This window comes from Pantherophis guttatus, chromosome 2 (assembly GCF_059756535.1).
Source record: "Pantherophis guttatus breed Tessera chromosome 2, ASM5975653v1, whole genome shotgun sequence".
Taxonomy (NCBI): Eukaryota; Metazoa; Chordata; class Lepidosauria; order Squamata; family Colubridae; genus Pantherophis; species Pantherophis guttatus.
In genome coordinates, this window is record NC_142064.1 from 145,870,941 (window position 1) to 145,884,410 (window position 13,470).

The following is a 13,470-nucleotide window of genomic DNA, read 5'->3' on the forward strand; positions in this document are numbered from 1 at the left end:
ACAACCCCAGCATATAAAACACATCCTTAAACATGACTCCGGATGCCAGCGGGGCTGGGGGTTGGCTGGGATGTAGACAGAGTGAGCTGAGTCCAGGAGAGATGGAGGCGAGGGGGCACTAACTACAGGAGCTCTTCCTCCCTCAGCGATGCAAATGGCCAAGGCAGGCAGGCAGAGAGGCTTTATCATCCCTCAAGAGTCCTTCTTCCTTCCAAGACGGGACGGGGATGCTTGTCCAACTGGATTGCTACCATCAGAGGACAGAGGCCTCCTGCTCCCCTCTGCCTGAGCATCTGCCCCAGGCTCAGGGAAAGCAAGCAGAAAGCCCAGCTGCCATGGATGATGGCAGGAGACCCTTCCAGACTTCAGACAGACCTGTCTCCACAGCTGAGCCGCTAAGCCTCCTTTGCGAAGCACCAGAGGTCGCTCTGGTTGGCTTAAAGCTACTTTTTGCATCTTGGACAGCTCAGTCTGATCTTCTCTTTTTGAGTTTATGGAAAGAGTCTTCTTGCATGTGGTAGGGAGGGGTGCTGGGTGACCTGTTTGTTAGGAAATCCTGCTCTCTCCCTCTGGCTGTCCGTTGATGGCCATATGATATGGCACAAGAAGCCTAGAGCTGCTCCGTGGCCACCAGCTGAGATCTCCACTGGAGAAGAGAAAGGAAGGCATAGACAGAACTTACATATTCGCGCTCTCTAACACACAGACACACAGAGGCACACACACTGGCACACACATTCTTTCTCTTTCCATCTCCACCCCCTAACACATCTGCTGCTGCTGCTGCTGCTGCTGTTGCTGCTGCTGCTCTCCGGAAAGTAGGAGCGAGACAAAGTGATTCCTGCGAAAGAGAGCAGTTCTCTAGTGGAGGAAAGGCAGACCAAGGAGCAGAGCTGCACAACTTGGGACGGAGTTTGCCTTGTAAGGAAACCAGTGCTTCGTTGCCAAGGACAGGACATCGGAGGAGAGCATCACTCCAGGGACCCTTCAGGGGACACCTCCGTCCGCGTGGTTTTTGACTCCAGAGAAACTTCCATCATTACCTCCAAAAGCGAAGACGATTTTTTAACCCTGGCCGCCTCCAGGCTGAGCCGCAAAAAAAGGGTCATTGGGGCCGCCATCGGGGTGGCCATGGTGCTGGTACTCTTGGTGGCCATCCCTTTGCTGGTGCACAGCTCCAAAACTACTTCCCACTATGAGATGTTGGGCAGCTGTCGCATGGTCTGTGATCCGTACACTCCCCAGACCCACGGGGCAGCTTCAGCAGAGGCAAGCCAAGAACTGGCTCTCATCTCACCGCCGCCTTATGTGTCTGGAGGGAAAGGAGACCCAGGGAGAAAGGCCAAATCTGGAATCCGTGGGCCGCCAGGACCTCCGGGGCCACCTGGGCCCCGAGGTGCAGCTGGAGAGCCGGGGAGACCAGGTCCCCCGGGCCCACCGGGTCCAGGTCCTGGAGGTTACATCCCATCTTTCTACAGCCCTAAAATTGCCTTTTATGCAGGATTGCGGAAACCACACGAAGGGTATGAGATCCTTCGTTTTGATGATGTGGTGACTAATGTGGGAAACTACTATGAACCATCAAGTGGCAAGTTTACCTGCCCTCTCCCTGGCATCTATTTCTTCACCTACCATGTGCTCATGCGTGGTGGTGATGGTACCAGCATGTGGGCAGATCTGATGAAGAACGGGCAGGTAAAGTAATGCTCTCTCTATTATCCCCAAAGTCTTTCCTTTCCACGGTCATTTTCTCCTGTTTTACCTTTCTCTCTTTTTCTGTATACAAATCTGTGTGAGTTTCTGTTGCCTCTGCCTCTTCCCAATTAATTTCCTCTACTCCTAAGTCTCATTTTACTGATAGGTGTAGCCTATTATAACTACCTGTTCTTCATTCTACCTGTTCAAATTTAGGACCCCTCCCACTCCAACAATTAACCACAGTGACCATTACTAGCTCCTCCTCTTTTAAACCCTTCCTAAACTAACATTCACCTTTGCCTTATTTCTTAATTATAAACACCTTGCACCTGTTCTAAAAACTTAGTCTAAACCTGAATGTGCTTTAAGTGCAGAAACTTCACAACTAATTACTTGGAGCACAATCCATCCCACATCTCAGGATTGTGCTATGTATGTATGTAGTATTGTGCTGTAGACGTTTGCAGCTCAAATGAATGATTTTATTATTCATAAGGATGCTCACAAAGAGTTAGAAGAAGGGATTAATTCCTCTAACTTTAGTTAAAATTGTTATTTTTTCTCTGTATTCATTCTCATTCATTTTTACATTTGCAATGAGTGATCTAAAATAAAACAGTAACATCAGTATTAAAAGCTCTACAAGAATCACAAGGCATGCTATACAGTGTTTAAAATAAGCTTGTCTTTATAAATGGTCATTAGTTCTCTTCTTATGAATTTTCATAGGAAAAAGAAGAAGAATATGGCTTAATAAATAAAATATATTTCTGGTATTTATCACTTAACATAGGTTCTCCCATTAAGAAAATTTCTAGATTTGCAATTCAGTGTTGCTGTCAATTGACTAAAAATTCTTGAATTGGAAATTACCCTTGAATTCAACTTTTCTCTCTTTTTCTCCACCCTGAATGGCTCTTTTGTTTCTTTTTAAAGAAATACATACTTCAAAATAAAGCATAATGTAAGGCAATATACTATTGAGAGAAAAATTCTATTCTGTGATTCTCAGACCATTTGGATCAAAAGCAGCTGAAAAAGGATTCACAGTTTAACTGGGTTTGTTCTGTTTACACATCTCTAGATAGCTTGGAAAGGGGGTTTATTTTGTTTTTTAAATATTGTTTATGTTAATCGACTGTGAAACTTCAGTTCACTGTGCCATAATTAAAGAAATACCTTCCGCTTCCTGATACAGTAGGAAATCTGAAATCAAAACTTTGCATAACGATGCAACCAGCTGTTAAGGCAACACACTGATGGGCATTCTCTCAAATAGGTATCTCTCATTAATGGATAGAGTGTACAACTGAAAGGAGAGGAAACGGATATTTCTTTTTCAAAAAAAAAATTAATGAATGGATTTTAGAAAGCAATTAGTAAAACAAACAAATCAGTAAGATAATTGTTTTCTTCCAGTTGCAGAATAATTAAGTTTATTTTAATAAAATGGTTATTAGATATGCCCTGCACACAAGAATGAGGTATTTCTTAAAACGGTTGTGCCTATATTCACCAAGTGTATGTTTCATAAATTATACATATATAATGTACTTGTAGCATGCATATGAATTAATCATTTATACAAATTGCCTCCATTCATCTTCATGTTTTTAAAAAAATGAACATTAAGAAGTCTTCACCTACATGAAAAAGCTATTCACTTTAGCACAGTGTCTAATGTGTATTCTTCAATATCCCATTGTTTTATTATTGAAGAGAAACAATCAGTCAGTATTGTACTAAATATATCAAAATATATAAAATTTAAATGCTAAGAATTATCATACATATATATTGTATATGGTGTATGCAAATAGTTAAGAAATAGTTATGCTGAATTGCAGAGAAAAATAAAATAATTTGTGTGTATTGAACTATGTTGTACAATCTAGATTTACCTCAGGTTTTGGTAGCAACCCATACCGGTATGTAAAGATTAGTAAGTTTATATAATTATTATTTGCATGCTTTCCAGGTCAATGGCACATACATTTATATGTACACATAGTTGCATAAAAATTCAGTATTAATATATTTCAACGACAAAAATTACTAATAATTTCATTCCCAACTTGAGATAATGGTGATAGAGATAAAATCTGACAATTATCAGAATAAATTGTTGCGATTGAACCTAAAATATTACTACACCATTGGGTTATGAATCTAAAAAGAAAAGTAGGGGCAGAAATATTTTTAGCCAAGTGAATGCCAAATGCAGAGCAATATTACTTCAATATCATCTTGCATGTTATATTACTTTGTTTCTCTCTAGCCAAGCAATTTTTCCATCCATCAAAATCCATTGCTCCTTTTTGCCCTTCTTTTAACCAGCTTTCAATAAACTAGTTTATATGACCTCTCCCTCCTCTCTGTATTTATTAACTGCCTGCCTGAAGCTTCAGGTGGATAGAAACTTTACAAGCAACTTGGGCTTTTAAAAAGTTATTTATTTTTCAAGATAATTCTTTTTTTATTGAATGGCTTTTCATAAGTCTCCAAACTTGGTACCATAAGATTAAGAGAGATAACTATGAGTGAAATGTTCGTTTTTTTTAAATCTACCTAGGGCACCAAATTATTACATTGATTAGGTTAAATTAGAGAGTCTCATTTCCAACTCTTTTCATTTATTAAATAGAAAGAAGACATCGATCTGAAATTTAAAAATTCATTCCTTTATCCCTCAGCAAGCCACCTGAACTAATGAAAGCAACATCTCAAGAGAAGGAATCTGTCATCTCCCTTCACCAAATCAATAAACATATTTACATGTGCTAACAGGGAGTTTCAGCAAAAGGGTTTGGGAGACATACCATGTAAAAATAATTACTTGTTTTGTGAAAAGGCAAAAACAACAAAAATCTTTTAACAGCCGGATAGAATTCTTCTGTTCAATTGGTATCTGTTTCTATTGTCCTGCGTCCTTTCCCCCCCACACTTTTTTTCTTTTCCTTGTAAAATAAATAAATAAATTAGATTGGAAAGTGAACAAGCAGCTAACATCAACTGAATTGGGGGGGGGGGGGTTTAGTTTGTGCCCTCTGAATTCAATGAGGATTAAGAGCAGCAAAAAAAAACCTCTCAAGTGCTACAGGTAGAGTCACTTCCGTCTTGACAGTGGACATGTGACACACACATCCATCCTTATTGCAACATCCCAACCCACAATGTGTGAAGTAAAGACCCAGGGACATGGCGTGTAGCAAACAAAAGGGGAAACTCAGTGGAACTAAGACAACAATTTGGGCCTGGCTTTGGAGGACACTTCCAAAATACAAGTCTTAGCCATTCTTCTGGATAGTCACATAAATTGAAACAGGTTGTGTCTGGTTCCTCACTTTGGCCCCCAAAATGAGTGCCTGCCCAGGCATGTTTGTATGCTACAGCGTACCAATCCGCCACTTACTTTCCTTGCCGCATAAATAAATCGGGGACAGTCCAAACATGCCGTTGGCTCTATTCTTTAATTCCAGGACAATTTTTTAAAAAATAGAGAACACAATCGATTTCACACTTACGTCCAATGTTATTGTTATCATCACAGTTATCTCTTATTCTTCCAAAAAAAAAAGTCAATTAATTATCAGCAATATTTAGACATCAAAAAGGCTGCCAGACCTAAATTGGGAGCCTCTCCTCCCAGGTAGTAAAATGGCACTTGGCTCTATTGATCAGAATTTATGTCAGGCTGTATCACTCGCTGCCTTGCCCTCTTCCCCAAGTGATTGATGCTTTGTGAGGTTTTCTGTTCTTTTTCTGCTTTTTCCTCCCAGCCCCCACTCCTAACTTGAAATAAAAATTTCTCCCCCCCCATCCTTTCTCCAACAGCAGCATAGATCGCAACAGACAATTGAAAGCAGCAACGAGAGGGTTAATTTTTCCCCTCCCTCAGAGAGATGTTTAAATTTCAACACCTTCACAATTTGTGCCTGGTGGAGAGGAACAATTGCCTGCTTATTAAATAATAAATAGCAGGAAGGATAAAAACTGACAGGACACCTGGTAATATTGGTTCAGTCAATTCGCCTCCTGAGACCTGTTTGCAGTCAATTTGTCAGGAAGGGGCATTTTAGAAAAAAATAAAAGTTTTAAGATCAAAATACCTCCTGTCAATTGAGATTGGGGAGGGAGCAGTAGCCATGTTCTTGCTTTCCTTCCCTTTTCCACACAACTCCTGTTCTCTTTACTGTATGTCCTATACCTTTTTTCTAATCAAAGGATCAAAATAGAAATCTATGTGTATCCTATAAATCCAACAATAATCCTATACACAAATAAGGGGGAGGTTTAAAAGCTTACCCACACATAGACAGCAGGATCCTACAACAAACAAACAAAATCTTTAGCACTTAATCTTTGTAAGTCTCCGAGTTTAATAGCACTCTATCCCATTCTTAATGCACAATTAATCAAGGCGTAAATAGAAGGGATTCCTCAGGACAGAGAACCAGAGGTTGGGGGAATATAACAATTCCCCTGAATTGTGATTTTAAACCTAGACATCTCTACCAATCCCCACTTTAAATTGCTAAATCTTAAACTCTGGAATTAGAAGGGCAAATTAAATTCAGAAGGCAGTTCTCAATTCTGAAAAGCAGAGATGTCTTGAAAGGGTCATAAACTCAATGGTGAGATGGACACGTATGCCTTACTTGACATCTCTGGCAACACCTGAAAAGCCACTTAAGACAGAAGGGATCCAAGCCTAACAAGGGTTTAATTCAGCATGAGACTTCAGAAGTTACCGAAAATCAGAATTAGAACAACTTATTCCTGCCCTCCATACATCTCGCCGGGCCCGTTTTAATTTTTCTTCATCTTTAACAGCTTTCTCTGCCATTAATAAGTCAAGATTGTAAAGCAGATGCACAGGGAGAAGATCAACAGGATACGTGGAGGCAATTGGGAGAGCTGATTCAAAATTCCAAGTCCTTTGGTAGGAGTCCAAACCCACAAAACGGCCCCCACCCAACCCCAAATCTCTGCTCAGCTATTCCGTCTTGGCACGGTTCAGCTCGCTGGCAGACAGGCAGCGTACCTCTCTCGGAGTGAGAACCTGGAGCATTCCCAAGTAGATCAGACTGTCTTGTGCCCTCTTTGGCCAATCTCTTTCAATATTCATCATTTGTCAGTCTCAAATCTCACAAGGAAGTCGACATATTCTTGGCTCCTGTCCCTGGGCTTTGAAGAGGTTGAGTTTAGTTTAGTTTTCCTTTTCTACTCAGCCTCAAGTATTATTCAAAATTTGCTTCTATAATGGCTCAAATATGAGACTTCACTAGTAATAGGGCAGCCCCAGGTATGGCTTCAATCCAGCTCCTCACTGGAGTGTTGTGGTTCAGATCTGCCTGGAAATTATCACCTCCAGCCGACAAAGGCTTCTTCCTAATTAAGGATACATGGAGAGGCCAAGTCTGAGCCTTTTGCACGTGACTAGATGAACTTTTTCCTTGGGTTTACCTCAAAGGACAAACTAGACAGCTAGTGAAGTATCATGGTTAACAAATTGGTCTGACATAAGAGAGACCAATTGGTCCACGCTCAGCTGGCACACTGAGTGTCACTGGGACAGTTACTCTCTCTAAGCCAAACTACCTCATAGGGTTGTTGTTATTGGGGAAGATTTGGAGGAGGGGACTATGTATAAGAAAAGATACAGATCTAACCAGCAAATAAATAATGGTGCATCATCCTGGCTCAACTTAATATTTCTCCCCACCCCAATTTTATTGCCAGTGCAGGAGTTCCCTGCACCCACAAACCAGATTTTATTGATCAGGGTTCAGGGAACTATTCATTTCCAGAGAAGCAGCATGCCTCCATGTGACTGACAGGGTCTGAAGAACATCTGGGATTCACACTTACCTTCCATTTCACTGAACTAGTATCTAAACTAACTGACATCTGTAGTAGAGGGAGAATGAGGATTACACAGGCTGGGAAGAATTAGACTTTTGTGGTGGGTCCCTGGTCAGGATCCTGGAAGCTACTGACTGGCAGGCAAAGTTGTGTCCACTGTTTGAATGAACAAGAATCAGCTGCCATTCAAGCATCATTTTATAGGAAGGATTTCTTATACTTGGAAAAACAAAGCTACAAAGACAATTGCACAAGGGAGCAGAAGAGGTAGCCTTAAAAACATTATGGGTTCAGTTGGAAATGGGAAATATTCATAGCCTCCACCTTCTTAAAAAAGAGAGAGAGAGAGAGAGAGAGAGAGTTTCTGTGCTTTTCAGTTCTAGGGACACTAGTTCAACAGGAGAAGCAACTCACCACTGAAACGTTTTGACATGTCTCTGTCAGGAAAAGTACCATTGCTTTTGATTCCTGTTGTGCAGATATTAAAGCACAGAAGCACTGCCAGAAAAATAGAAAAGTTGCAGGTACAGGGAAGCTGACAGTCCCATTGTTATCTATTATCACCATATTCGATCCAAAATTCAGAATGGTGTACACTCTAGCATAGGGAGTATCTACCACATTTCTCCCCATAATTCCCATGCAAAATATATAATGAGATCTATTATCCAGTGACTTTTATTGCTGTGCTGAGATTTGAAACTTGCTCTATTTATGATCCAGATCCAGCACTGTTACAAAACATCATCTTCCTCCAAGCATTGCAAGGATAAACTTTGCAATTTATTATCACAACTGTAATCTCTTATTAGGAGTGTCCATCTGTGAAATGCAGAGGACATAGACTTAGGTTTCAGCATGAAAAATTAAGCTAGTATGAATACCTTCTGAAGTTCACTTGCTAGGAGACTGAATAGGAAAACTGTTAAAACAGCTGGTCGTGGAAAAAAATTCAAGAAATAAAGTAATGGAAGTTGGAGGGAGGATAAAGAAATTCATAAACCACGGCTTGTATAGCAATGCAACACAACAAATTATTGTCTGCATTATGCCAAAATTAATATTGAATGGCACCTGTTATTGAATAATATATAAAGTTTGAATTCTATGAATCTTTGTTTTGATACTTCTGATCATTGTTGATACAGTATATACCAGTGATGGCTAACCTTTTTCTCTTGGATGCCAAAAGGGTGCGCGACAGCATGTGCGCGTGCCGGCACTCATAAAGCAATGCATGCGTGCCTGCGCCTGTACGCACGACCCCTGTGCATGCACATGCAACCCCCATGCAACCCCACCCCCCACACACATGCACACGAGGGGTGGATTCAAACATTTTACCAACCTGCCCCACGGCGGGGGGGGGGGCGTTTTCACCCTCCCCAGGCTCCAGAGGCTTTCCCCAAGTCTCTGGGAGGGCAAAAACGGCCTCCCCTGGGCTCCGGAGGCCGGAAACAGGCCCATTTCTGCACTTCTGGAACACACACACCACTGTCCTTACGCTCCCCCGCCCCTACACATTTGTGTGTGACCCCCCGCACATGCGTACACGTCTCCTGCATGTGCCCCACCCCCTGCGCATCCCGAAAATCAGCTGGCCAGCGGGAGGCACACGTGCACATACACAGTGGACGTGAGCTGGGTGATGGCTCGTGTGCCCGCAGAGAGGACTCTGCATGCCTTCTGTGGCACACATGCCATAGGTTCTCCATCACTCCATACTTTCAAATTATCAGTGCAAAGGCATTTTTTTTCATAATGGCACCTATTTCAACCAGATCTTACGTTTGCTTCATGGGCCAATAAAATAAAATTAAGAATAGAAACTGTGATACAGCAAGAGCACTTGTTCAAGTGACGGGAGCCAATAGTTATCAAGTCAATAGTTCTCTTGAAAGGCAAGAAAAAAGAATATTCTCTAATTCCTGGCTTCCCATAGCCATTCCTTTTTACTTTACTATCATCACATCTTTGCAACATAGTTTAAACATAGTTTATCATGACATCTTTGTCGCCCATCATATCTTAGTTTAAGCAAAAATAGAGGTATAGGCTTCAGTTCAATTTTTTCAAGAGCTAAATTTATAGGTAGTCCTCAACTTACAACAATTCGTTTAGTGACCGTTCAATGTTACAACAGCACTGAAAAAAGTCATTGTGACCGTCGTTATGGCCTTTTCAGCATCCCCATGATCACATGATCAAAATTCAGATGCTTGGCAACTGGTTCATATTTCTGACAGTTGCAGTGTCCTGGGGATCTCAAGCCTTTTGAGACTTTCTGACAAGCAAAATCAACGTGAAAGCCACATTCGCTTAACAATTGTGTTACTAACTGAACTGCAGTGATTCACTGTGGCAAGAAAGGCAGTAAAACAGGTCAAAACCTACTTAACGAATGTCTTACTTAGCAACAGAAATTTGGGGCTGAGTTGTGGTTGTACATTGAGGACTACCTGTCACAGAGTTGGGAGGGACCTTGGAGGCCTTGTAGTCCAACCTCCTGCACAAGCAGGAAACCCTACACCATTCTGGACAAATGGCTGTCCAATCTCTTCTTGTGTTGAAGCATCTACAACTTCTGAAGGTGATTCACTTAACACCTGTGGCAAGAAAGGTCGTAGAATGGGGCAAAACTCACTTAACAAATGTCTCGCTTAACAACATGCTGTAATTCTCCTCATTGGGGGTTCCAGGAATTTTAACTGTTGGTTCCTAATTTATAAACCAGAAGGAAAATACTGGATTTATTCACCCCAGTTTCTCTCCTCAGTTTGAATTGTCCTTTAATACAAATGCTGGAATCGGGTGGAATCCACAGCCACATCCACAGTCAAGTATTAAGCCCCGCTGTCCATCAGCCAATGCAGGTTGACAAGCCTCTTCCTATTCGATTCTCTACCTTCTCCCTCACATAGCAAAACGTCTAAATTCTAATTGAAACTGGCCCTCAGGAACACACCCATGCCTTCAGCCTTCACCCAGCCTGCTTGAGGAAACACTGGAGGAATTATGGTCAGTTCATCGACAGACAGCGATTCCTTCCAACTTCTCTCCAGAGTCATTTTAAAAACACATATACATTCCCAGGGCTGCATTATTCTCAGATACATTGTCATAAATACCCTCATCGAACGCAGTCCTGCCAACTTCGTCTGTGATCTTGTCAGTTTATCCCAATTTAGCAGCTCTGCTTCTTAGACAGGGGGCCACTGAGGAAAACTCTAGCAGTTCAAAAGAGGACACTACTCCTCTAAGTCAGGCCTAATGCTTTGGCCTCCCTGGGCAGGAATTATACCCATGCAGAGAGTGTCTTCTGCTGTAATATCTTTGCCCTTCTTTGAAAAAACATTGGATTTCTTCTCACACTACAGATTCAGATGCTCCTGTGGGCAGAGAAGCCATCCAGTACAAGGGATTCCCCCCACTAGGTTCAGTTTGAACGTTGGAACTGGAGAAATGGCCCAAGTCCTTGGCCTTTCATCTACAAGTAGTCTTCAACTCACAACGGTTTGTTTAGCGACCGTTCAAAGTTACAACGGCACACATCAAAAGTGACTTATGACCATTTTTCACACTTACAACCGTTGCAGCATCCCCATGGTCACATGATCAAAATTCAGACACTTGGCAACTGGCTCATATTTATAACGGTTGCAGTGTCCCAAGGTCATGTGATCACCTTTTGCGACCTTCTGACAAGCAACGTCAATGGGGAAGCCAGATTCACTTAACAACCGGGTTGCTAACTGAGTAACTGCAGTGATCCGCTGAACAGCTGTGGCAAGAAAAGTTGATAAATGGGGCATAATTCACATAACAAATGTTTCATTTGGGGCTCAACTGTGGTCATAAGTTGAGGACTACCTGTATTGGAGACCAACCAAAATAGGCAGAGAAATGTCCATTCGTATAACCCACCCACTATTCTCTTTCAGAGTGCAATTCTAAGCAGAATTAGATTAGTTGGGAGATTAGTTGGCAGAAGACATTAAAGGAAGGAGCCGAGAGGAAAATAAAGCAAACCTAACTACAGGAATACCATTCACCGTATCTCATGTTGCCTTTCTTTCCTTGCCAATCTTCTCTTCAGATCATGTTTTTTGTTCTTTAAACTTCTTTCTCTTTGAGGATCTCGCCTCTCTCTAAACACAACCTTCCCCTCCTCCTGATCCATTCACTCTTCCTTCCTAGATTTGTTTTGCAATTTAATCCATATTCGCTCTCCCTATGACCTCTTTTGATTAGCCATTTTGGTATTCAGTCCACATCCTTTCAGCATGCAGACATTCTTCAACCTCTCTCTTCCTTGTTTTACCACGCCCACCTTACTATATACTACCTTTGCTTTTTCCTGACATACCCAACTCTCAAAAGTGAGCAAACGTGGCCATTTTCACTTTTTTTTAAACAACATTAATTTGTTACAACTGACCTCTACACTGCGCACTCCTACAAAATCTCATTGGCATAGTAAATCACCTTGTGCAAAAAGCATACCGAAGAAGTGAGACCTGCAGCAAAATGTGATATATTCTCATCTTCCCATAGGAGGGCAATACCAGAGGCCATTCCATTGTACTCTCCCTTGCTCCGTTTTCTTTCTTTTTTTTTTTTTTTTTTAATTTTCAGTCAACGTTCTGTAGCTCATTTCTCCTTTGTCTCTTTTTAGTCTTTCCAGTGACTGGAAGATTAGACAGAAATTGTGGAAAGATTCTGAGTTTCTCTCTAGCTGTCCTTCAGCAGGATTGCTCTCCAATCCACAATAGGATTACGGTGTGGTGAGAGAAGCTAACAAATGAAAGATTGAGCTGAAAAATGGGCAGATTCTGGACAGGGGTTTAGAGAAAAATAAATTAAAAACCTTTCCCAATGTATCTCTATGGGACAGGAATCGGAGAAGGGTGTGGAATATTGCAGCATCTTCCATTCTAAGCCTCTGTCCTTCCTGGTCACATGACCCCTATGTAAATATGTAGCCTATCCCGTGGTCCTAAACCGCATGCACACAAACATGTGAGGGAGGAGCAGAAACACACACATGCACAGACACAACATGTATGCCACATGCCTGCCCAGAGAAAGACACATCATGTCATGAACTTCCAATATTTTCTCCCTCTTTGTTTTGATGTTGTGTGCCACCCAGAGTCCCTTGAAACTGGGGCACATTACAAGGACTGTAAAATAAATAAACTAACAAACAAAGGTGACAACTGCAGAGATCATTACAGTCACCAATATACAGCAGAAGCATTTCTATTGCCTCCGTTTATCATCTCTATCCAAGAGGGAGCATAGTCAATAAATGTGTCATATCAAAAGGGCTGTTTGGAAGGTTCAGGTGTTGCTGGATCAGGCAGCGATGACTGCTCATCAGCCCATCAAAACCCCAGACTTTTCACACAATCTCATATCAAGTAAAATGCAGCACATAGCTCAATTACTTTGTCATCGCACCAATCATCTCCAAATCCCTCCATTTCCAAGTCCAGTCACCACTGCAGCCCAGAAAGTAGCATATGAAAAAACTGGCAATGGTAACTGCTCCTCATGGTCACTCTAGTCATTCACAGGATAATTTATCTGCATGAAAAGCAGCCATGGAGACAGAAGGCTCTCCTTAGCAATGGGCCCAGGGCAGAGATCCAAAAATACTGCTTCGTATGGGATCTATGACAATTCGCCACGGCCAACTTGCCATGGCCAACTCACCATGGCTGACTCTCCACAGCCAACTCTCCACGGCCATCTTGCCACAGGACAATTCGCTGCGGGACAAGAGTTACACTAATATCAAGGAAATGGTGGAATAGAATTATTAAAGGAAGGATGCAAATGGAGGGACAGAATAAAATGTGAATGGCAAAAATTAAAATATGTTATATTTATTTTAAATAATTA

General features: G+C 41.7%; 1 protein-coding gene across 3 annotated transcripts in view; it reads left to right on the forward strand.

Moving 5' to 3' along the window:
- The first annotated feature begins 234 nt into the window (after positions 1 to 234).
- C1QL4 (complement C1q like 4) overlaps positions 235 to 13,470 on the forward strand; it is a 44,456-nt gene continuing 31,220 nt past the window's right edge. For all 3 annotated transcript variants that reach the window (XR_004590535.3, XM_034412552.3, XM_087886975.1), the window contains exon 1: positions 235 to 1,695. Coding sequence is in view for 2 of the 3 variants with exons in the window: in XM_034412552.3 (XP_034268443.2) it covers positions 1,132 to 1,695 (564 nt within the window). In the remaining variant the exon portion in view is untranslated. The remainder of the gene's footprint in view (positions 1,696 to 13,470) is intronic.